The following is a 25,675-nucleotide window of genomic DNA, read 5'->3' on the forward strand; positions in this document are numbered from 1 at the left end:
GTCTGTGAAGGGCGTGGCTTTGACCCCGCCCATTTGCGCGTCCCCGGCAGTTTCGTGCAAGCCTAGAAGAGTGGCGCGAGGGCGTACATGTGCCAGGTTAGCTTGTCATTGTGCACCGACGAAGGAGCGCGTGGTCAGCCACACTGTTGGGAAGGTAAGCTGGCATCTGCAACGCACACACAGAAAACTCTTGTAATGTCGTTTTCCACGTCTTATTTGTGCTGCTTTTTACTGCAGAAAGCCCACACAATAGTCCAAGTACTGATAGTTGCTTGTGTTCCGTCACAAAGAAGCAAATAATTTAATAAGACTTAGGTATGCTAATTGTTTGTATGCGCCATGCTAACACCAAGCCTCGCTTCTAAGCAGTTTAATAATAACACTTGAAGCCTTCAGCTGTCTTTATCGGCTTAAACGCTCCATGCTTGAAGATAATAGTTGCGTTTATTTCCCTGCGTCATCCACACAACAGCTGCTGGCACCAATATGGCAACTTTGTTTGCTTTCGTTTCACGTTTGGTAGCTTTTGTAATGTGTGTGTGTGTGTGTGTGTGTGTGTGCGCGCGCTTGCGCAGGATTATTAACTTTTGTGGTTGTTTTGTTCATGAAGCTTCCCCTTTCTGTCTCATGACACGACACGTTCGCACATCTGGTAAATGAAGCACAAATCTGGCACCAAAAAAAAGAAGGAATAGAAATTATTTGCAGCAACTCTCCCGATAGAGGGCGCTGTGGGTGACACCATATGCCCGGTTCTTTCATAGCAGGATGCCCCCTTTTTTTCCCTGACTGCCCTTTGTCTGCGTTTGCTGGCACTGCGTGGCACAATTAATGCTGCCATATGGTTCTATTGTCTACTCTCTTTTAATCGGCATTGTTGATGTGTACACAATTCTGGAAGCACATACTTATTAGGAGATATTAATAAATCTACTCCATAATGCATGAGTTACAACAACACATGGCTAGAATGCCAACTTGTGTTCAGTGTTTGAAATGTGGGCATAGTTTTTAATCCTTTTGTCACTAAAATGTGTTCCAACAGTCTATTAATATTAATATACATGCACAGGTAAACCTATATACAGTTGCACAATCTGCTTTAATTGTTCTAAAATGATTTTCATTTCATGAAAAAAGTACTTTTCAACTTTTATGTTCACTTAAATTTTACTGCAAAATATAAAACATTTCTCAGTATGACACAGTACAGATGTACTGCAAACCTGTTAAATACCAATCAAAACTGATCAGTAGTGCCTTGCTTTTTTTTTAACTTTTTCACTAATCTCGTGTTTGCTTATGAGTGAGTGCAGGTGTACCTAATGTTGTGTTCAATCAGTGCAAAGTTGCTTAGATTTGAAAAAAAATCAAATGTTGGCAGTAATGGGTAAAACCTTTTCAAATTTCTGAAATATTTTAGGTGCATGTTGAAGTTGTGAACCTCTGAGCCCAAACATGGATCCTGAAAATAACGGTGAGGTTTCAGCCGTGTTGGAGAGTCCGCAGCAGCAGGAAGAGGGGACGGCTGTGGCAGCAGCGGAAGAAAAAGAGGTGAAGGTTTCCACAGGACCTGAGAATCCAGTAGCTGCAGACGAAGAGGAGCAGGTGGTGAACGGTGGCGGCCATGACGAAGCACATGCTGTTGCGGTGACAGGAACTGTGTCTCAGGAGAGGGTGGAAACGGAGGGTGAGGACAGCTCTCCCCAGCCTGAAGCCAAGATGGTGCCGGAAGAACCGATTGCAGCGCCAGAGAAGAACCCAGAGCCTGACCCTGATCCAGATGATTTGCCAGAATTGATTCCAGAAGCTGACGTACCGGAGAAAGCAACGCAGGGAGTGACTGCACATGAGCCACAAGCCGAACCACAGCCTCCCAGCCCGCAGGAGAAGACTCCAGAACAAGTGAAGGCAGTAATCGATGCTGTGGCAGAAGTAGTTAGCAAGGAGGTTCCGCCAGAGGATCGTGGTGAGCCCGGAAAGGAAGAGAAAGGCAAGACAACGGAAGCCTCTGCTGAAAAAATGGCTCAAGTTGTGGTGCAGGAGGAGAAATCTGCTGAAGCAGCGCCACCTGCAGAGCCCCAGAAGGAAACTGAGCCAGAAAAAAGTGCTGAGTCAGTCGTTTCAAAAGCAGCTGAGTCGAGCGACGCTGTGCCTGAAAACGAGGCGCCGCCCCCCGCTGCTGGATCCATGTCGTTTGCCCTCCTGGAACACGAGAAGACCAAAGATGCTCTGCAGAACTCTCGCACCCTCGTTGTCCTCAGAGGCCTCCCCGGAAGCGGGAAGAGCTTCCTGGCCCGAGCCCTGGAGGACGCCTACAAGGACCGCTGCTCCATCCTCTGCGCAGACAACTATGGCGTGAAACCGGAGAACCAGGACTCCAGTGCGGAGGGACACAAGGCTCTGGATGAAGCCGTGGTGGCCTGCTGCGCCAATTCCTCGGTGTTCATCGTGGTGGATGACACCAACCACACCCAGGACCGACTGGCCCGCCTGGGCGAGCTGGCCAGGGAGCACCATTTGGTCGTTGTCTTCCTGGAGCCGTGCACGGAGTGGAGCAGAGACGCCACCCGGCTCGCCAAGATGACCGGACGCAAACTCAAGCTGGCACAAATTACGTCCATGAAGCGCCAGCTGGAGGAAGTGGCCCTTCCTCTCTACTTTGGCTGGTTTCTGCTGCCTCCTGTGCAGGATCAGCTCAGGTCCACAAACATGGGCTTCCTGAAAGCACTGGAAAACCTGGACGCATTCAAGAAACAAATTGCGGACTGTGAGTGGCCTTTTTAATTGTCTCTGCCATGTTCATCTTGGAGTTTTGATGCAACTTCCTTTTTGCTTTTCAGTCTCTGAGAATGAAAACAAGGAGGTGGATCTGACGCAGTACTTCAAAGCCAAAGGAAGCCTCCATTGTACCACCAAATTCTGTAATTATGGCAAGGCAACCGGCGCCAAAGAATATGCAGAGAAACCAGTAAGGCGCCATTGTTGGCTTGCTTGTAAACATGTTGATGACATGAGCTGCAGCGGAACCTTTAAAGTTGTCTTAAGTGTTCCCATATGAGATAATGTGACGTGAACAAAAAGCCAAAGTTGGCATCACTTTTGAGGTTCCTCTGTACAATACAGTATATTTCAACAGGTATTTTATCATTTTCAAATGTCAGTGTTTTGTTTTATTAGTAATTCCTTGTTTTCTATCCAGGCTGTAGCAAAATTATATGGTTCTGTCTTCGAGCTATCCCTGACCGCCCTCTTCGTCACGCCTCGCACCGCCGGCGCCCGAGTGAGCCTCACAGAGGAGCAGCTTCAGCTGTGGCCATCCGATGCCGAAAAAGAGGCGGAGTCCTCCGTTCCCGCCGCCGCCTCCTTGCCCGCGGGGAGCCGTGCCCACATCACCCTCGGCTGCGCGAAGGGTGTCGAGCCGGTGCGAACGGGTCTGGATCTGCTGGAGATCCTGGCCTTGCAGCAGGAAGGCCAGCAGGGGGACCTGGTCGAAGACATGGATCTGGGCCCGCTGCGCTACTACGGCAAAGGGAGGTGGATGCTGGAGCTCAAGGAGCCCATGTGTGTGCTGGCGTTGTTCTCCAGCTTCTACAAGCGTGAGGGGCCCGAAAGCGTGCAGAGCAAAAAAGAATCCAAGAAGAAGTGCACCATCTTGTAAATGGCAGCCAAGAGGAGGATGGCTGGTTAATTCAGACCTAGGTTTTCTGTTTAGTGCAGTGTTAAGATGTTCACAAATAGCTACCCACAATCTTCAAGATGTGTGCCTTTTTTTTTGTTTGCACCAGCACCCAAAATGCCTTCTGTCTAGTTAGCATATGCCGACACATATCAGTGGCAGTTTCAGGACCTGTTTTGGGCTAGCCTCCTGGCTAATACAGCTACACCCATTCCATGCATTACTGCTTCCCCAGCTGTGTCAAACCATAGCATGCATCCCCAGGTAGGACTTCCATCGTGTTATTCCATTGCTTTAAGTAGCTCACTTCACATGTTGCCTTTTTGTCCTACAGTAGTTCAACAGACTAGCTGTCATTTTCCTGCAGTACTGGCAGGCTAGAAAGTGATTGTTACCATAGCAAAAGGGCCAAAGCTATCTGTTGACGTGTATTAGAGTGAATGCATTAGAGAGCCTTCCTTGACACTTTGCACTGTGCATTGTTTGAAAGGGAGATTGATGAATTTGGCTTTTTTTTTTTCTTTCAGACGCTTGCACTTAAGAATGCTGTGAATCCAAATCTTGTCATCTTTTGCAAGCTTTGTGCTCTGCAAGACTGTGCAGCGTTGCTCTATTTAGCCACTTTGAACAACGCTTCATGAATTTCCATTTCAAGTTTGCAACTTCTGGCTTGGTCTAGAAGCACCAAGTTGTACTTTATGTAGCTCTTATGAATCACTATTTTTTGCACTTGTTTTGTACACTTAATTAAAAAAAAAATAACATGATGCTCCAGCAATGGTGGTTTTTTTTGTCCGTCCTGCTTGAGAAGACATGCTCGTTCATGCTACTGTGTGTGGACAATAGGGAGCTGCATGTGGTAGCTTTCTCACAGGGTGTATTTCATTTCATGACCAGCGGGTGGCATCCATCACAACGTTAGTACAGATTGTTTCCAAATGTTCAAACATGTTTTGCATTAAACATTCATGCTAGATGTGCATCAAAAGGAACTTTCCACACAGGCCAAAGACAAGAATGAAATCATGTCATTCGAACCTGTGTCGCAAAAGAAATGGGTCAAGTGTACAATGAACGGTATGTGTGTTAGCTCATAGCTTGTTGAACAAGCCTGCTTATTGGATACTGTTTAGATAAAGTCAGCCAATCGTCTTCTGTGCGTCATTGTCGTGTGTTAGCTTGTGAGACGTTCAATGCTCCCCAATTTGTGAATACAGCTATCCACGCAGCCCGAACGCCAAGTGCCTCAAACGGAGCTCTGTTAAGAGAGCCGTTTTTCTATACATGTTGGGTTTAGAAAACTGCTAGTTTCAATAGCGTTTTGCCAATATTCGTTTGTGATCAAAACCACATTACCTCTAGGTGCCACATTCTCATATTTCCTATAGTTGTTGAAAGCACCAAAAGAGCAAGGTGTCTGATGAGCCAATCAGCGGCCAGCAAACATCAGCCGGACCCCTCGGCAGATAGAAGGCGGAACACAAAACTCGCAGTGAACTCCTTTCTCCGGTACCGTTGGTTCCGACGGAGCCGAGGATAGCTGTCATATCCAACCCCGGAACTCCACTAGAGCTCACCGAACACCGTATTTCAAACACAAGGTGAGGACCTCGCGGTTTTACGGCTGTTTTAGTACTTTACCACGATGAAATTTGCATTTTCAACAGTCTGTGAAGGGACAAAGATGAACCGATATGGGGAACAAGTTTAACTGCTTTGACGCCACATCCCATTGTCTAATGTGCAAAAACGCATAGAGTCATAATGTAAACTTTGTTTTAATAATAGTTTGAAAGTGAATAAAATACTGATGCTCCAAACTTCACTGTAAATGAATGAATGTAGCTGTCACTCTTTCTAGCACCAATTCCGTATTAATAGCACTTATGATCAGGTTAGCAGTTTGTTTTCTTTTGGCTACATTACAGCAATGCTTGATTAAATTCAGTGCACACTTTTGTTGCTGTAGCTCAGTAACTATTTATTTGTACCTGTCTAGCCATCCATCATCTTCATCTTCATATTGAGCATCATCAGTCCAAATGTGCACCAGAGAAGACAGGCAAAGTGGATGATATATTGAGCCCATGGATGGATTTTGCACAAACCATTTCCATCTGTCCCGCTGTTGACTCTGTGGGGACTCTGGGCGAATGGTAATCAATAGTGAAAATGTCCCCGACACTGCCATTAATCCCCTTAAGAGATAGAAGAGAGCCACTGAGGCGACATGGGGGCTTTCAGTGAAATGAACCACTGGAGGAGCAGCTGCTCCGTCCTTGTAGTGCGCAACAGTGGCTGTCAGGTTTGATTTAAAAGTGATTTACTTCACTTTTATCAACACGCTACTGTTGCTATGCTGAGATGAGATAAGCCGTTATATTTTTTGGACTGCATTAGTGTCACGAGACAAGACGATGCGCGAGACTGGGTCTACGAGAAAGAGATGAGAGCAGATTTTATCATTACTTTTAAGAAAAGCACAATGAAAATAATATAATAAAAATTTACCACAATATATTGCAATATAATTTTATTTCTACTATGCTAGCGTCCCCAATTCAACCCACCGAGACAAAGAGACTGTGTGACTGACAAAAGGGCTCACTCCGTTCGTGCTGTTGTTTTATGGAACAAATGTGCCAAGGTGCTGAAACCAATGCAGAGTGAACCTTCTTCCTGCCTGTTTGGACGCTTGAGACGAGGAAAGCAGACACGCATGCACATGGCAATTGAGACCCAAGAAGCAGTAGCAAGCACCATCCTTATTTACATTGGCACACTTATAATCAACTGTATTTCCTGTGCTTGTCTTGAAGCAGTAAGGGAATGGACTGCATCTGTCCAATTCCTGTCTTTAGAGTTCTACTCTCCATAAATAACTGTAATTCCAGAATGGGAAAGTTATGAAGGCAAAACAAATGCATATTGTATGCAATCTGACAACGGGAAGTAATGTGTGCAAAGTGTAAAGGTCACAAAAGCTCCTCCCCTTAGTGATAAAATTTATAGCCGCCATTACACATCATTCAATCTTATTTGTTTTAATTGTGTCATGTGGATATTGTACACTGTTTGCATGTTGCTCTGCAAGTACAGTCGGTACACACACAACAACCAGAGTGGTAAATAATTGCCTCTTATGTTATTAGTGCGGAGAAGCTGTGGCTGATGAGGTTAGATCTCTGTCCTTCTCTGTCCATCCATCCAGCCGCCGCCGTCATGTCTGCCAAAGCCATCTCCGAGCAGACGGGGAAGGAGTTCCTCTACAAGTACATCTGCACCTCCGCTCCGGTCCAAAACCGCTTCCGTTATGTCAACGTCACTCCCGAGACCGACCTGGACCGAGTGGCCCAAGAGCACCCGTGGCTGCTCACAGAGGTGAGGCAGGCTTTTGATGGTGTCGTTGCAGATTGGCTTCATAAGCACACGTTCAGATTGTAATGGATGGTGCTGTCCTCTTTCATGGAGACACATAGGCCTCCTGGCGCTTGTTAGGTGACGTCACTGACTGCAGGGAGCGCCAAAATGCAATCACTCCCTGCCTCCGCCAAGGTCCTTGTGATATTTCCTCAGAACATTAATGAAAAGAGTCGTTTATTTTTATGGCACTGTGGAAAATACACTGCGTAGATCAGTGCTGCCAACTTAGCGACTTTTGGAGAGTCTGACATGAAAGCACGTATCGTTCTTCTCAACGAGCTGCTGTGGCTCATTTGTTGGTCTAAACATAATTGTTTTGCTTTTCACGTTCGTTACTCACTTTGTGCAAATCATCAAGCCAATTATGTAAATTTGACACAACCCACCACCTCCACAAGTAGATTGCAGTCCTGTGGGAAACGGTGACGTGTCATGTCACAATGCATTTGTCCATATAGCGTGCAGCAGCATCAGCATCTGCATCTGCATCCAGTGAATAGACAGATCCCACCTCCAGCATCAGTTCCAGTGGTGGTTATAGGGACCAAAATGTGCATCTCGCGTTGCGGACTCGGCAGACTGGAATCATGTGGGATGCTTCACATGCAGTTTGATGGAAGATTGAGCCGAGAGGTGTTTGCTGTTGTCGCAATCATACGTAGAAGGCTGATATTGTGTCTTTTAATGGAGGTTGAATTGAATTAAGACGGCAGTGACTCATCTTGCTAAAGTAAAACCTTGTCCTTCGTGGGGGGTTTTTCTCCTCTTTCCAGGTATGAGCAGGAGGCAGAGGGTAGATATGGACAAAGATGCTGGTGCTGCGGTAGCATTGATTAGGAAATTGCATTAACTTTCACCATCGGTTGTGTCATACACCCCTCCCCCCCTTCCCCTCCCTCCTCCCGACTGGCGGGGGCCCAGATAGTAATGGCTGCACTGTCATAAGTCATTCACTCGCTAGCGAGAGGAAGCGCCGCTCTCTTTCTCGCTAGACGAGGAATGGCTGTGACTTTGCGCTCTTGTTGTGAGAGAATCCTGCTGAGGTGGCGACGCGCTGATTTTGTGTCAGGATGAAGGATAAGCATGTTTTATCAGTTGGTGATGAATGGTTGCAAATCTTGTTGCGTACGAAACACCAAGTGGCAACAAATTTGGGGCGTGCTTAACTGAGGCCCAGCTCATCTGCTGCCTAAACGGGCTGCAGCAGAAGTGAATGCGATCAGCGCTGAGCCTCGGCCACCGCTACCTCTTTTTAGAGAATTTCTTTTCATTCTCTTGTCGGTTAACGCAGGGGGGCCCAAACCTTTTCCACTGAGGATGCGGGGGCCACTTTGATATTTTACATTTTGAAAAGCAACCCATGTTAGATATCCAGTATTTCAAGAAATAACCGCCTTCATCTGAAGCTTTGTGTTATAGGTGACAAAGTGTGTTTATTAACATCAACTTCTTCTCCTTCCATCACACTTTTTTCCCAGATATTTCAACTATACTCTTGTGAATCTTTTTTGTCATAATGTCTAAAATATTTAATATTTAATTCTCGTAATATACAACTTTTTTCCAACCTAATTTTCCAAAAGTTGCATATTTATTCTTTGTTTTGTTTCTCCTGATATTAAGACCGAATAGAAACAGCCTTTTTTTCCTTAGTATTTCAACTTCATGCTTCTAAAATATATTTTTTCCCCTTGTAATATTACAACTTTATTGCGGTAAAAATGTCTTGAAAGATTACCACTTTTTTCTGAATATTATAACTTTATTCTCCATAATTCTTTTAAAGTCACTGCTTTTTTTCTTCCATTTGGTTTAGTTTTCTGTTTAGTTGTATGTTTACAATGTGCCAAGCCCCATTAATGAAATAGCTGCAGGCCGCAGTTTGGACAACCCTGGTTTGATGTTTAATAATTATTAAGACTTTGAATGCTAGCCATCCAGGAAATGATGCAACTTCCTGACGCAAAATCTTTTGTGGTGATTAAGACAGAGGACGTTCTGTATTTTAGGAGGGTGTTGTCCTTTTTTCCCCTTGCACACTTGATGTTGACAAAACGTTAGCTATTTCTAAACTAGTTCCGGTCTCATTACTCACCCCGACGTGGCGCAGGCTTTCATGAAGGGCAACACCCGCCCTTTAAACACACATAGAAATGAATGTCATTATTTTACTAGATGCCAAGGGTCTCTTTTAAAACCCCTCTAAAAGATGCATGTTTGCTTTCTCCAGAGGCTGGTGGTGAAGCCGGACCAGCTGATCAAGAGGCGAGGCAAGCTGGGCCTGGTGGGCGTCAACCTGGACCTGAATGGCGTCAGAGAGTGGCTGAAGCCCCGCCTCATGAAGGAGACCATGGTACGTAATCTACGCTCTTCTGGGGAGTGCGCACTTCTCAGGCCAATAACACCCCCGCCATCAATAATATCCCTGCGCCCTCTCCTTCACCCGCCTTCCTTCATGAGTACATTTTGTATCCGTTGAATGTGTGAACAAGCTGCGTACTGCTGCTGCCGCTGCTGGTCGTCCATCAGTGCAGCCAGCATGACGTACAGCACAGAGCATCCATCACTACGATGCGCCCACGCTGCCTCGCCCCATAAACCAAGAAGACACTTCTCGAAGCTCACATGCTCCATAAACCAGCGAAGAAGAGCGTAGACTTACTTCATCACACATGACATGAAAGTGTCTGCTGCCGTCTGCGGCGCTAAAACGAGATAAATAGAGATGCCATGTTCCAGCTAATTGAGTTCTGTTACATAAACTGAACACATCTCAGGCAGTTCAGGATAATTACCCAAAATGCCGCAGATAAATATGATAGCCACAGCGTTAGGTCCCTCTCGACAATATGCCCTCTCTTTACGGGGGTTCCGTTCTGGACAATGGAAAATCAAATTCAATGGAGATGCCCATCAAAATGTGTCTTTTTGACACGCGGCTCGCTCCCTCCCCCTCCAAACAGTCCTGCTACCTTGACGTTAATGGTCTCCTCTGATTTTGGATCAGCATTAGCAATAAAAGTGACTGCTGTAGTTATTAGATTAGATTAGATTAGATTAGATTAGATTAGTTTAGATTAGATTCAGCTCCAGAACCAGTGTTCACTCCCAACGCAATCCAGGTTTACGGGGAGAAAAATTGTTCGGTAAAAATAATTTTGTTTGCAAATCTTTTTTTCACTTTCAAATAAATCTATTATTTTTGTTTGCAATTTTGTTTTGAAATTTCAAATCCATTATTTTTGATTGTAGAACTATATTTGTTTGCAAATATTTATTTGATTTGACTTTCTTTTTTAAATTGTATAAAAAGACACGGCCGCACGGTGGTCTAGTGGTTAGCACGTTGGCCAACACAGTAACAGCTTGGAGAGTGGGAAGACCTGGGTTTGATTCTCCCCTGGGCATTTCTGTGTGGAGTTTGCATGTTCTCCCCGTGTGTGCGTGGGTTTTCTCCGGGTACTCCGGCTTCCTCCCACATTCCAAAAACATGCAGGTGAGGTTAATTGACGACTCTAAATTGTCCATAGGTATGAATGTGAGTGTGAATGGTTGCTTGTCTATATGTGCCCTGTGATTGGCTGGCGACCAGTCCAGGGTGTACCCCGCCTGTCGCCCGAAGTCAGCTGGGATAGGCTCCAGCATGCCCCCGTGACCCTAATGAGGAAGAAGCGGTATAGAAAATGGATGGATGGATAAAAAGACACATATTTTTCCCCATGGGTTTAAGCCCTAACTATGCCTCACACACTTACCGCATATTATCGCATTTCAAGTGTAAACTGTCTATCAGTACTCACCACTAACTGATGATGTAGCAGCGTCAGCACACAACGTTCAAGGACCGCCGACCACAGTGTGAAATGTCCACACTGAGGCTAAAGACATACTGTACACATGTAAAAAAATGTGGGCCGGTGTATGTATGCTGTATATTTTACCTGTATTATCACATATTTAGCAATCATAACCAACTTGTGGTAAATGAGGTTTGTTTTATGTGGAAATAACAGCTTATTTTTGGGAGAAAACAAAATAGAATTATCTTTTTGAGCAAAAATCTGCAAATTTGCAGGGTTGTGAATATGCACTGTAATGAGATCCAGTGCAAGAGGTGTGCCATCAATTTAGACTGTGCAAAAATAACTAGAATGGCCAAACCAAGTATACGTGCTCGGCAATGCTGTTCCACTCCTTTCCTGCAGGTGGCGGTAGGGGGCATTAATGTGTGCACCAACCGCCCCACACACAGCAAGCCTTTTATTCCCACATTTCTCCACTCGGCCCCAACGCCAGTGGACTGTAACAATCTAAAGCAAAAAGAAATTCCTCGCTGCACAATTTTTTGCCATTATTTAGTGTTTTTTTCAATTTGCAATTAAAACTAAACTAGCATTCAGTAGCGAGTACAAAGCCTCTGTCTGTTTTTTTTTCTGTATCTGGATCTGCACCAAGGTTTAACAGGTTTGTATAATTGCACAAAATAAGGCATCCAAAATCCTCACCTACTATTCCTAACGCGCCGTCAACCCTTTTTTTTGTTCATTTCGCACCCTTCAAAATGTCAACTCCCTCCCTCTTTGCGCTTTGTTATATTTTTTCCCTGCCGCTCTCCACGGCTGGCTGCTCGTCGCCAGTCCCTCGTAGCGCTGCGCCTGCTGGCCTTTAACACAAGAACGGTGACAGCACTCCTCCAAATGAGCTGCGTCGGTGCGCCTGGAGCCAGATATGATGGCATTCTCCTCGGAATCGTAGCTCTATTCTTCTCAAGAATTGTGGACTCCTTTGTTTGGAGATGATTTGTTGTGGCCTCTGTGGAAGTGTTGCTTCCTCTCCGTGTTGTGATGCATGCTCTCTAACAAATATTTCCTGGATGGTCCTCAGGTGGGAAAGGCCAAAGGCATTCTCAAGAACTTCCTCATAGAGCCGTTCGTCCCTCACAAGCAGGTGACTCATTCATTGCAGGGGAACACAGTTGAATTATTATGATTAAGACTTATCACTTTATCATTCAGGAGGAGGAGTTCTACATGTGCATCTACGCCACCCGTGAGGGCGACTACGTGCTGTTCCACCACGAGGGAGGGGTGGACGTGGGCGACGTGGACACCAAGGCCAAGAAGCTGCTAATTGGCGTGGACGAGAAGATCAGGGAGGAGTCTGTGACCAAGCAACTGCTCTCACATGTCCCTAATGACAAGAGACTGTGAGTACCAATTAAGACGTTTCTTAAGTTCACGTATGTGAAATTACAGTACTAAGGGCTGGTTGGGGGACCCAATCTGGGCTTGCATTCTTAGCTGCTCGTCCAGTGCCGCCCCTGAGCTGCTCCATGTGTTTGCATGTACAACCTAGCGGAGAACATAGTTGTACCATTCCATTCAATAAAAATGCCTCTTCAAAGTGCCAGTAGGGCAGGGGTCCCTGTGGGTGGGGCCGAACTGGACTGCAGGAAACTTTCAGGCGCAATGATATAATTATACACCTAAAAAAAATACATTCATACAGTACATCATATTTTATGTAAATGCATATCACGTTTGGAAATATGAGCCATTATTAAAAAAAATACAATTAGAAATCCCACAGTTGTTGCAGGTTTATTTCTTATGGTTTTATGTTTTGTTTCATTGTATTTCGGCGAGCGGTGACCCGTCCCACTTTGACGGTCCTTGAATGCGCCATAGTTGTGTGCATGTGCTAACTTTGTTCCATGCTGCACAAATACTGTAGACTGCTATACTGTATTTTCCTCCTTTTTCTTTACCTCATATTTGGTCCCAGAATGCAGATACTCTGCATGAAGGTGAGGTTTGATGACCTTACTGCATGCTAATAATACATGATAAAGATTAGATTTTGGACCAAATAGTCCTGTTGTGTTTTTCTGTTTTTTATGTGGGGGTGTTCTTTGGAAATGTTTTAACCAAAAATGGAAGAAAAAACATCTCAGTGTGTAAAGTGCTTTGGGTGTCAAGAGGTGCGATATAAATCCAATCAAGTAATTATTAATCCTAATTAAACACCGCTTTTTAAATGGTGGACATGAGTGTGCACAAGTAAGTTGCATTCACTGGTCATAAAGTAGCAAAAGTGTGCGTTATTCCCAGATAGCAAGGTAACATTGAAACAATGTTGGTTGTTGCTCATCTTCCATCACAATGGCTGACATTGAAATTTCAATGCAAAACAGACGCTGAATCAACGTTGCCAAACCTGACACGCTGACAGCAGTGGCATTGAAACAACATTGATGCATAGTTGAGAGGAAAGATTGGTGAATCATGGATTTAGAATTGAGTGGGCGACCATCTTGTGGTAGAGCAGCACACCTGCACCCCAAAATCAAGATAAGAAATTTAGCAGCTGCAATTGCACCCTTAGAAATTCACATTCAGCACATTCAGCGGGAATTAATCCCACACCGGCTGTACTAAAGTCATCTATGTGAAGCACTACTACCCCCGTGGCCCAACACCACATGTCTAACTGAGACAAGGCAGCAGATGTGATATCTGAGTGGTGGTGGAGGTGGTGGGTGGGGTTGCAAGTGGTTTCCATTAGCCAAATGACAAACCCTCCTCCGCTGCTTTTTCCATCTGACTCCACCCCCCCCCAGCCTCCCTTCAAGGCTGCAGTGCATTCAGAGCACGTCCATTTTATTTTGATGGCTGTGATACAGAGTCTAACCCCGACCCCCCCCACCCCCTTCTTGTCCAGCGCTCTCGTTACGATTGCGGCTCACTGTCTTGGCTGACATTGACGAAGCAACCCCGACATCGCGCAGCTTCTCTCCCGATTCGCCACTTTTCCATTCCGAGCACACTTGGGAGGCTGAGTCACTTCGGCTCGCTCCCGCGGGTCGGATGGGGTACTGACAACGGGCTGACACAAATTAGATTTTGCTTCCCCTGCAAGAAGACAGGAAAGCTAATGAACAGGTGCACTGTTTTCCTTCCTTCATTATCGGATGTGGAAAACAAACCATAGCTGGGATGCCCCCACAAAGTCAGTCTTATGCTTAAGCTACATGTCAAAATGTGCGTCATGATTAATTTCTGTGTGTTATCGTATGCAAAGCATACTGCCCGTGCTGGCAATTAAGTCAATGTATGTGTTGTACTCTTATGCACATGTCTTGATCACATATTGGCAGGATCCTGGCCCAATTCATTGTAGGACTCTTTAACCTGTACGAAGACCTGTTCTTCACATACCTGGAGATCAACCCACTGGGTAGGTTTACCTGAACGCCACATTCGGCTCACCTGCACAATGTCATCTACTCTAGCTAATAAGATGCCGTAACATTACAGAAATAGCTGTGACTATGATATGTGTCGTCATGTTGGAAGCCAAACATTCATGAATATGTTATGAGATTATGAAAGAAAACAACATCAGTACATTACATAAAACCGGCTTGAAGTAGATTTTGCCACTTTTAAAACACAGAGGAAGGAAACAAGTCAATAATTAACGCATCTGCTGTTTGATGATGTTTATAATTGCCTACAAAGAACATGTCCTCTGGCAGTCCGAGGCCGGCTCTGCCTGCTTTGATGTGGTACAGAACCAATTTGCAGGCAGCTCTCCTCGGCTAACATGGTCATAACTCTTCGGGTGGGCGTGTCTTCCTTCACTTCCACCCCTCTCGCTCTCTCCCATCTCAGTGGTCACCAAAGATGGCGTCTACGTGCTGGACATGGCGGCAAAGATCGACGCCACGGCGGACTACATCTGCAAGGCCAAGTGGGGGGATGTGGAGTTCCCGCCACCTTTTGGCAGGGAGGCCTACCCTGAGGTAAACAACCACGGGATTGATTTATCGGATTTATAGGATTTAGTTTTAAAAATGAGCACATGAATACGTATGTCATTTAGAATTGAACACACAAGAAAGCAGTCACTCTCTGCGGACGGTGCATTTCGGGCTGGTCTCAGACAGACTCCCGGTGTGCCAGACGGACGCTCTAATTGGGCCACGGTGACTCGAGTGGCGATGAAGCGGGGAGGAGAGAACAGCGGGCGCCTTTGATTTGGAAGCATTTTCTTTCCAGACGCCAGCTGTGTGTGTGTGTGTGTGTGTGTGTGTGTGTGTGCGTGTGTGCACGCGCGTGCGTGCATCTCGACATCAAGCACCGTTGCACCACACAGCTACAATCACTGTGAATACACTCTCACTGGCCACTTCATTAGGCACAGCTGTTGTGAGTGGCCAGTAAGTACACATACAAGTGTTCACATGTTCTACCTTGTTACACGTGTACAAGAAGGGCCTAACCTCCTAATCAACCTTGTTTACAGGAGGCCTACATCGCCGACCTGGACGCCAAGAGCGGTGCCAGCCTCAAACTGACCCTTCTCAACCCCCAGGGCAGGATATGGACCATGGTGGCAGGTGGAGGAGCTTCAGTGGTGTACAGGTACTAAATCACTTGCCTCCTAACAGCTGACTGTGTTATATTATGATTTCATGTACAGCACCAGCCAAGAGTTTGTAGACACTTTTCCATCCTAGTGAATGAGAAAGTGTCTCCAAACTCACGACTGGTAATGTATAAGCTAACATTAGTTTGTTTTTGAAAGGTTTGCATAAATGAGTCCTCCTCCTTCCTCCTCCATCTGTTTTGGGGGTGTGAGGTGTCCCATGCAGACTCCACAGCCATGACTAATGAATCCCTCTGAGCGTTGTCTGTCTGCTCTACCTATTTTACAGTGCACTATTAATTACGTGGCTTTTTTTTTTCTTTTAAAAAGAAGGATTTTACATTTGTTGACGTTTTCTCTTCTGTCCAACTCTAATAGTGACACCATCTGTGACTTGGGTGGAGTTAACGAGCTGGCCAACTACGGCGAGTATTCGGGGGCGCCGAGCGAGCAGCAGACCTATGACTACGCCAAGACCATCCTCTCGCTCATGACCAGGGAGAAACATCCTGATGGTATCTTACAAACTCTGTGAAGTCCGATTAGCTGTGCAGGTTTTTTACTAACGCAAAAAGACATGTTGATGTGTTCCAGGAAAGGTCTTGATCATCGGAGGAAGCATTGCTAACTTCACAAACGTTGCAGCCACATTCAAGGTACAATAGATCCCCTCTGTTTACGTTCCAAGACCCCCCATGCATGGTGAAAAATCACGAATAATGAACATACCTTGAAAAAGCCCTTATCTTCAACCAGGGGTGTCCAAAGTGCGGCGTGGGGCTGTTTTTTTATTGGCCCACGGCACATTTAAAAAATATTATTTCACATGAAAAAAACCTCAGTAAAAATGGAAAAATCAGCAGTAATTTTATTTTTTATTTTTTCCAGTTTCCAGCAACAAAGAAAAATAATTTTTGTAAAATTAGGCTGGGGAAAAAAGTTATATTATGGAAAAAGTCAGAAGTACGGTAATGTTCAAACATTTGGAAAATAAAAAAAAACTGCAAAAATGGAACAAAACAGCAGTAATCACAGGAGAATAAAGTTAAAATATTAGAGAAAAAGTTGTAAACTAACGAGAATAAAGTCGTAGTATTGTGACGAAAAATAATATACTTTTTCACTATGTGGCCCTCGCTGGTTTGGACACCCCTGCCTTAAACCTTATAATATGTGTCTCGCAGTTATGAAACACATTTGAAATTTATTTTTATCCATTAAGAAACGGCTGCAGTTACACAGCATCATGTCTTGCCAAAGCAAAAGCATCTTCCTGTTGGAAAATGTTGAGTGAGTTGACTTGTGAGGCAGCTCCTTCTGCTGCATTTCTAGTTGCAACACTCTTTTCCCCTGCAGATAGTGCTGTCAAACCACTGTTTTTTAAGTTACCATTTTCAAAAACAAATTATTTACCATTTAAAGCAGCGTGAATATATGGGGATATACTGTGCTGCTGTTTTTTTTAATAGCAAGGTGCTAACATTGCCTTTCCTCCTCTTAGGGAATTGTTCGAGCTATCAGAGACTACCAGGTGCCTCTAAAGGAGCATGAAGTTACCATTTTTGTCAGGCGCGGGGGTCCAAACTATCAGGAGGGTCTGCGGGTGATGGGCGAAGTTGGTATGTTCTTCAAATGAAGTCTCTCCTCTTGTATTTATCAAGTGCTTGTCTCATCAAACCCCTCCCCCTTGACAGGCAAGACCACTGGCATCCCCATCCACGTCTTTGGCACGGAAACCCACATGACCGCCATTGTTGGCATGGCGCTGGGCCACCGGCCAATCCCCAACCAGCCTCCCGTGGCCGCCCACACCGCCAACTTCCTCCTCAACTCCAGCGGCAGCCAATCGGTACGACTCGGCAGACAAATAGGCGTCCGTGTCGTGCAGCAGTCTCCGCAGACGGCGGTGGTTTAACAGCACATCGCTTTGTCCTCTTTTAAGTGAAGCACGGAGCGTTATCAGAGTCCCCGCGGCTCCTTTGTGTGAGAGCTTTTCATTGTGATGCCAACTGACTCACTCAAATTGTTGTGGCCGCTTGCAGGAATGCACTCTGTTTGCCCGGAAGCTTCCATTAAGACTGTGTGTGCACGCGCGTGCGTGTGCGCACGTGTGCGGTCCTTTGTGCACTGTATGGACAAAAAGTATTGCAACATTCCACCTAGTGGTAAAATGGTGAAATGCAACTTGTGTAATGAACGATAGTCAACACACACAAAAAAAAATGAAAGGAAGCAACTTTGCCACTTCGATATTTTGTAACGCAACACGTCGCTATGCTAAGAAGTGTTTCTTATATTTATTGGGAAAATACATCTCAGCTTTGTGCCATTGTTGCTGTTATTTTTTTTTAATTTTCCAAATATTTCAACATTATTCTCATAATAATCTATTAGTTTTGATACTTAGAATAATCTAATAATCTTTATTCTTAATAATAATAATAAACTTTGTAAATTTACTTCTCATAATATTATGACTTTAAAGTTATAATATTATGGGAATATTTTGTTTTGTTTCTTATAATGTTACAACTTAAAAAAAAAAAAACGTTTTCTTTAATATTTCAACTTTATGCTATGATTTTTTTCCCCTCGTGATATTAGGACTTTATTGTGGTAAAATTATGGCTTTTTCTTGTTAGAATACGACTTTTTTTTTCTCTTAATATTTTGACTTTATTCTTGAAAATAACTGCTGATTTTTCCATTTTTGCTGGGTTTTTTAATGTGCCACGGTCCGATTTATAAAAAAACAACAAAAAAAAACTGCTGCCAGCTGCAAATGCCCCCCGGGCCTTACTTTGGACGCCCCTGCTCTACACGCACCGCAGTATTCCCCCTGCAGCTATAACAGCTTCCACTCTTATTGCAACACGTTTCACAAGATCATGGAGTGTGTCTGTGGGGAATTTTGTCCCACGGAGCAAATAGAATTGATAATAACACTCTGTGGCACTTTCAGACTCCAGGGTCCACTCGAACAGCCTCCTTCTCTGAGAACAGAGCCAAAGCCGAGAGCTCGCCAGCTAAGAAAGCCAAAAGTGGAGCTCCTGTTGGTGAGAAAATGCACACATGCACGTGGTTATGTTACACCTTTGGGCTGCGTAATTGGGATTTATTTAGAGGTGGGTTAGCTCCCGCTTCAGGTGTAGAAAAACAACTGGAACGTTAACTTATAATGCCTTCTATTAATTTAATTAATTAAAACAATTAAATCATAGAAATGAATACAATAAAAAAGCAAAATAAATCCAGGAATATCAAATAAAGGTGGTAAATTAGCAAATAGATATAGTGTAGGTTCCAATAGACTTTGCGTCTTTAAATAATAGAATTGACTAAAGTAACAGAAAAACATCCGAAAATAGTAAATGAAAAATATTATAGACCCACAAAAGTCAAATTATTAAATCAGATAATAAATAAGATGAATGATAATTTAAAGTGAGTATCATAGGCTGCAGCAGCATCATGCATGAATGAATGTGTATTCTTATAAAATGGCTCACAAGGTGACTTCCATCACAGTGATTATCAGCATCTGCCCTCTCCATGTAGCCAAGGCAACCACGCTGTTCAGCAAACACACCAAGTCCATCGTGTGGGGCATGCAGACGCGCGCCGTGCAGGGCATGCTGGACTTTGACTACGTCTGCTCCAGAGACGAGCCCTCAGTGGCGGCCATGGTGTACCCCTTCACGTAATGAAAGCTCTGTGACCATAATAACATTTTTAATCTGATACCACACAACAATACGTCATGCTCAGCCCTGCTGCCTTCCAGCGGAGACCACAAGCAGAAGTTCTACTGGGGACACAAGGAGATCCTCATCCCTGTGTATAAGAACATGAGCGACGCCATGAAGAAGCACACGGACGTGGATGTGCTCATCAGCTTCGCCTCCCTGCGCTCGGCCTTTGACAGCACCATGGAGACCATGCAGTACCCGCAGGTACCTCATTACAACAGGACCTTCTGTGGGCTAGAAAAATTTGTTAATTGTTTTTTTTTTGTGTGTGTTTAGATTCACACCATCGCTATAATAGCTGAGGGAATCCCTGAGGCCCACACCAGGAAGATCATCAAGGCAGCGGATGAAAAAGGCATCACTATCATCGGACCAGCGACAGTGAGTCTGATCTCCTCCTGCAGTGCGAGTCTTAATGCCTTGAGACGACCTATACAGCAGTACCAGACGAAGCCAACTTTACTGACAATGTCTAAAGCAACAAAACGCAATTTACAAGCTACAGTATGTGTTTTTTTGGCCAACTAAACTAAATGTCAAACACATATTTCAATAGATTTAGCATAAATGTGCAAAAATACATAAAATAACGGAGATTCGAACCCAGATTCCCGATCTCCTGACTGTGTGGCCAAACCACTCTGCCACCTTTTTAAATAATACAATTTACATTTTAAACATTTTACTAAATATCTCTGTTGAACTTTTCTGTGTGGAGTTTGCATGTTCTCCCCGTGTGTGCGTGGGTTTTCTCCGGTTTCCTCCCACATTCCAAAAACATGCACGTTAGGTTAATTGCTGATTCTAAATTGTCCATAGGTATGAATGTGAGTGTGAATGGTTGTTGTCTTTATGTGCCCTGCGATTGACTGGCGACCAGTCCAGGGTGTACCCCGCCTCTCCCCAAAGTCAGCTGGGGTAGGTTTCCAGCATACCCCCCAGTAGGATAGAAAATGAATAAATGAATGAAATTTGATAAAATAATCATATAAATATATCCAAAATGTCAGTAAATACAAATAAATATACCCAAAAAATCACACTATGAGAGCGAATTAAAGAATGTCCAAAAGAAAAAAGGAAATAGTATACTAAAATGTAAAAAAAGCACTATAAAATGACACATGGTTCACTTCTTGCCCCAAATAAATGTAGACTAAGATGTGAAAATGATGTATTGTAAAATGTGGTGTAAATAAACGTATGGTCTGGCTGTCTGGTGTCCCAGGTGGGAGGCATCAAGCCAGGCTGCTTCAAGATCGGGAACACGGGAGGAATGCTGGACAACATCCTCGCCTCCAAACTGTACCGGCCGGGCAGCGTGGCGTACGTGTCGCGTTCGGGGGGCATGTCCAATGAGCTCAACAACATCATCTCGCGCACCACCGACGGCGTCTTTGAAGGGGTGGCCATTGGCGGAGACCGGTATGTGACCTTTGACACATGTTGTCTCCGCCATGCTTGACTATTGTTTACGTAATACTTACATTTCTCTAAGAAGTCTGGTATCAGGGAAACCTAACCAGATATTATGGTTTATTCTAACACCATGTAAACAAGTGTGGACTGTGCTGCAGGTACCCGGGGTCCGTGTTCACTGACCACGTGCTGCGCTACCAGGACACCCCCGGGGTGAAGATGATTGTCGTGCTCGGAGAGGTGGGGCATCATTTCACTCAACTTCTCCGCAGGTTTGAGCGAGTCCTGATGTTGCCTCATCTTGTGCGTAGATCGGCGGCACGGAGGAGTACAAGATCTGCCAGGCTATTAAAGAAGGCAGGATCACCAAGCCCGTGGTGTGCTGGTGCATCGGAACCTGCGCCACCATGTTCGCCTCAGAGGTAAGACAAACATGACTGACAACAGGAGCTTGAAAAGGCTTTTGATTCTTTGATTTGTGTGCGCCTCAGGTCCAGTTTGGCCATGCGGGAGCGTGCGCTAACCAGGCTTCGGAGACGGCGGTGGCAAAGAACAAAGCTCTGAAGGAGGCTGGTGCTTTTGTACCGAAGAGCTTTGATGAGCTGGGAGATATCATCAAGTCAGTGCAGGCTCTTATTCATATTTTTATTACAGTCGTCCCTCGTTTGTAGCGGTTAATTGGTTCCAGACCCAACCGCCATAAATTAATTCCCGCAATATAGGATTCAGTGTTAATACACTTTTTTGTAGTTAGAGCATAGAACCTGTTTGACTTTCTAAATATGGTTTTAACATTATTAGAGCCCTGTAGACATGAAATAACACCCTTATAGTCACCTTTCCACTCTTATTATTTATTAACACATTGCGCAACTCTTATGCTGCAGGGACTCGAGGCGGCCGCTAGCTAGAGAGCTAACCAGTTAGCCTCAAATGTATTTCTTCTAAACTTAAGAAGCCAAAAGCTTACCACTTCCACATGGAATGGGAGGAGAACTTTTTTGTACCCTGACTCAGACATGCCATGGCTGACTTCATGACTTCATGCAGTGTTAAGGTAATGTAATGTAAGATAATGTATCAGTGTTTCATGTCATTACTGCCGCCTAACGACCAGGATACTACATATCGTATTTCAATATGCGTTGACCAATAATAGAACATAGTCTACCACGAAACAGCCATCATTTAGTAATTAATAATTAATATCTGAAAAGCTGCGATATAGCGAGGGAGCGATAATTGAAGCACGATATTGCGAGGGTCGACTGACTGTACAGTATATCCAACATGGATCTAGATGAAGATGAAACCCTATGTTTTCTATGCATGCAGGTGCGTATATGACGACCTTGTTACGAAAGGAGTCATCCAGCCAGCGCCAGAGATGCCACCCCCCACTGTTCCCATGGACTACTCCTGGGCACGAGTCCGTAACATGTTGACTTTTACACTTTTAATTCATTAATTAATTACTTTATTTATTTATTTAAAATGATTGAACTTGTTGCACATCAGCCAGTGTATTTTTTTCCCTCTTGACATGCAGGAGCTGGGTCTCATCCGTAAACCGGCGTCCTTCATGACCAGCATCTGTGACGAGAGAGGGCAGGAGCTCATCTATGCCGGCATGCCCATCACAGAGGTCTTCAAATCTGAAATTGGCCTGGGAGGAACTCTTGGGCTTCTCTGGTTCCAGAGGAGGTCTGTTTTTTCCTCGGGCTGGTCAAACAAACTGGTAAGACAACATGATGATTCAGTCTGTTTGTTGCAGGTTGCCTAGATACGCCTGCCAGTTCATTGAGATGTGTCTCATGGTGACGGCTGATCACGGTCCGGCCGTTTCCGGAGCCCACAACACCATCGTGTGCGCTCGGGCTGGGAAAGATCTCATCTCCAGCCTCACCTCCGGCCTCCTCACCATTGTAAGACACGCTGCATTTCACAAAAATACACACAGTGTTTCACAAATGTATTTGATTTAGCGCTACCTGTGTGTCCTCGCTCATAAACACATTACAATGGGACTGTCTGGAAATGTAGCTTGTTTTTCCAACTCCGCACAGTAGATGGCATCATAACTCTATTTCATAGCACAACTCATATGCACCTGGTCTGCCAGAGAATAAGAAGATGAAGCAGGAGGGATCAGTGTTGCCAACTTAGTGACTAGTTAGCGAACATTCAGACCCTTTTAGCGGAGACTGACAAGAAAGTACGTATGGTGGTATACGTACGTATCTCAACCACCAGTGGGTGCTGCTACGGGCACATCACCCGCTCAGTCTTGTTTATGACATTCAAAAAACAAGTGACAGAAGAAAGTTCATTTGTAGTTCTGAACAAATTTTATATGCGCCATGGCAAATTAGACAGTGACGTCATTTAGCGGCGTCACCCCCACATCCTAAAGCCAACCACCACAAATATATTGCAGTCCTGCGGGGAACACTGACACAATAATAGACATATTGGTAAATTAAGGCCATGTCCACATGAGTATGAGGATTTAAAAATGACATTTTTCTATGCATTTTGGCCTCTCAAAAACTTAGGTGTTGAGTTTTTGGAAAACTACGGCTTTAGCGTTCTTGTGTCCATTTTTAACAACAGAACACGAGTGCTGGAGTTTTTGACTTACGAGTGTTGGTTTCATTGTGTGTGTGCCCGTTATAACACGCACGGGCGATTAAAAACCCCAAAACATTCATGTTAATTGCTGGGCTCTATGTAAGTCTGTTAGTGCACACATCCTTGTCTGTTTAATGTGTCACTATATTGATGAACAGATGTGTGAAAATACGCAATCAAGTTGGCTATGGCTGCTTTTTCAGGCTTCTGATTGACCAAAATGTATAATTTAAAAAAATTTAAAAAACTTTTCTTTTTACTGCACATATTTTGTATTGTTTCATGTCATTGTGCCTGATGACGTGGTCAGTGAGTGTATTTATTCCACTAAAAGTGAACCGCACCAACACATATCTTTTTTTGTGCAGGGCGACCGCTTCGGAGGCGCTCTGGACGCCGCGGCCAAGCAGTTCAGCAAGGCGTTCGACAGCGGCATCCTGCCCATGGAGTTTGTCAACAAAATGAAGAAGGATGGCAAGCTCATCATGGGCATCGGCCACAGAGTCAAGTCTGTGAGTAAAACGCTGCATCTCGGACCAAGCCCGTGCCGTTTCTCGCGTCTTGAGATGTTGTTTTGTCTCTTCTACCTCAGATTAACAATCCAGACATGAGAGTCCAGATCTTGAAGGACTTTGTGAAGCAGCACTTCCCCTCCACACAGCTGCTGGACTACGCTCTGGATGTGGAGAAGATCACTACCTCCAAAGTCAAGATTCCTTTCTTTCTTCATTCCTCTTCATAACATTCTGCACTTTTTACTTAACACCTTGTGCTCTTGTTGTGTTAGAAACCCAACTTGATCCTGAACGTGGACGGCTTCATCGGTGTGGCCTTTGTGGACCTGCTCAGAACCTGTGGTGGATTTACCAGGTAGAGTGCAGACCTCCACCAAAGGCTAAAGACAATCGGTCTGTTTGGATCAGCACTCTTCATAGATACAAATCTCCTGTGTATTCTTGAATTTAGTTCAATTGAATGGAAAAGTAGGTTACTTCTTACTGAAATATTTTGGAAAATGACAAAAATCATTTTGTCAATTTCTGCACCAAAAGTCTGTCTTGGTCCATGTCCATGATGGTAGTAATAGTTCAATAACTATCCTTTATTGGACCAGTCTAGGGGGTGAAAGCCATAAAAATACAAAAAAAAGAATTCCCCACACATTTCCAACTAATGTCTCAAAGCTTGTTTAATCTCTCAAACACCTCCTTGCACAGGGATGAAGCGGACGAGTTTGTGGAAATAGGAGCTCTGAATGGCATCTTTGTCCTGGGTCGCAGCATGGGATTCATCGGTGAGTTCTGCTATTCCTACCACTTAATTAAAATATATAAAATATGGCAAAAATGTGTTTGCTGAAAATCGAATTTCTCCCAGGACACTACCTGGACCAGAAGAGGTTGAGGCAGGGTCTGTATCGTCACCCTTGGGACGACATCTCCTACGTTCTCCCGGAACACATGTCCATGTAGGACCATTCCACCCTGGCTGAAGCTTTGGCATTCCATCAATATGTTACTGTTAATGTCACTGTATTGCTTGAAAGAGGTACGATTTTTATTTTTGGAAATCCGTTAGTAGTGGAGAAAACATATGATACTGTGAACATCCTTTCAGACAAGACCAGTCTGTCGTTGTGTCTCTGTGCAGCTCTCCTCATTGTGCCATTTGCTCCATCATGAGTTTGTTTACGGGGTGACCGTGTAGTGCAATAAAATGACACTGTAGACGATAGCTTTATTTATGTATAGGTGTCCTTGTCCGTCATGACTTGTCTCGACAGTGTGACAAATGGGATGGCTGAAAAAAGGACCATTTAATAATCTCCAATAATCACACACCGGTACTATGAAAATAATACTATAATACTACATCAGCACTACAAAGATATTGCTAATTGCTTAGAATTACTACAATAATGGTTGGTTGTGGTCACAGATCAATGGCGCTAGATTATGTGTCCTACAGAGGGTAACATTTCCAATGTGAGATGATACATTTCCCGACAATGTATTAGGAATATTTCATCAGAAAGTGAAAAGAAATGTTAAGCGATGTAATGAACTCAATGTTGTTGCAGTTTCTATGTGAACTGACTCAAGTGTTTGTCATCTGTGTACCTGAGTATATAAAATGTCTGCTGTGTATCAGTAAAGAACGGTTTTCTCTCAGTTGTACTCGTTTTTCAATAACAAATACAGCTCAGTAGTTCAAACATGGTCTATGTGACGTCACAAGCGTAAAAGATAACACGTTTAGTGTCGCGATTGTGCCCAAAAAGCAACACAAACATGAATCAGCCATAAAATAATTGAATTTTAATGTACGTCTAACAATAAAATAA

At 44.3% G+C, this 25,675-nt stretch overlaps 2 protein-coding genes across 2 annotated transcripts; both read left to right on the forward strand.

The window, feature by feature from the left end:
• The first annotated feature begins 8 nt into the window (after positions 1 to 8).
• cnp (2',3'-cyclic nucleotide 3' phosphodiesterase) lies at positions 9 to 4,453 on the forward strand. Its single transcript, XM_054760717.1, has 4 exons — positions 9 to 154; positions 1,424 to 2,770; positions 2,844 to 2,971; positions 3,203 to 4,453. Exons 2-4 carry the CDS (start codon positions 1,459 to 1,461, stop codon positions 3,659 to 3,661), a joined length of 1,899 nt encoding a protein of 632 aa, XP_054616692.1. The 5' UTR covers positions 9 to 154; positions 1,424 to 1,458; the 3' UTR covers positions 3,662 to 4,453.
• Positions 4,454 to 5,136: 683 nt separating this feature from the next.
• Positions 5,137 to 25,510, forward strand: aclya (ATP citrate lyase a). The gene is made up of 28 exons (XM_054760485.1): positions 5,137 to 5,280; positions 6,891 to 7,060; positions 9,333 to 9,455; positions 11,987 to 12,049; positions 12,118 to 12,308; positions 14,259 to 14,338; positions 14,776 to 14,906; positions 15,410 to 15,528; positions 15,911 to 16,047; positions 16,127 to 16,188; positions 17,034 to 17,151; positions 17,227 to 17,381; positions 18,495 to 18,588; positions 19,091 to 19,232; positions 19,317 to 19,485; positions 19,558 to 19,662; positions 20,510 to 20,706; positions 20,859 to 20,940; positions 21,012 to 21,122; positions 21,192 to 21,319; positions 22,036 to 22,129; positions 22,250 to 22,404; positions 22,475 to 22,625; positions 23,700 to 23,843; positions 23,924 to 24,037; positions 24,119 to 24,201; positions 24,549 to 24,625; positions 24,709 to 25,510. Exons 2-28 carry the CDS (start codon positions 6,902 to 6,904, stop codon positions 24,801 to 24,803), a joined length of 3,279 nt encoding a protein of 1,092 aa, XP_054616460.1. The 5' UTR covers positions 5,137 to 5,280; positions 6,891 to 6,901; the 3' UTR covers positions 24,804 to 25,510.
• The last annotated feature ends 165 nt before the right edge of the window (positions 25,511 to 25,675 follow it).

The sequence above is a fragment of the Dunckerocampus dactyliophorus genome, chromosome 18 (assembly GCF_027744805.1).
Source record: "Dunckerocampus dactyliophorus isolate RoL2022-P2 chromosome 18, RoL_Ddac_1.1, whole genome shotgun sequence".
Taxonomy (NCBI): Eukaryota; Metazoa; Chordata; class Actinopteri; order Syngnathiformes; family Syngnathidae; genus Dunckerocampus; species Dunckerocampus dactyliophorus.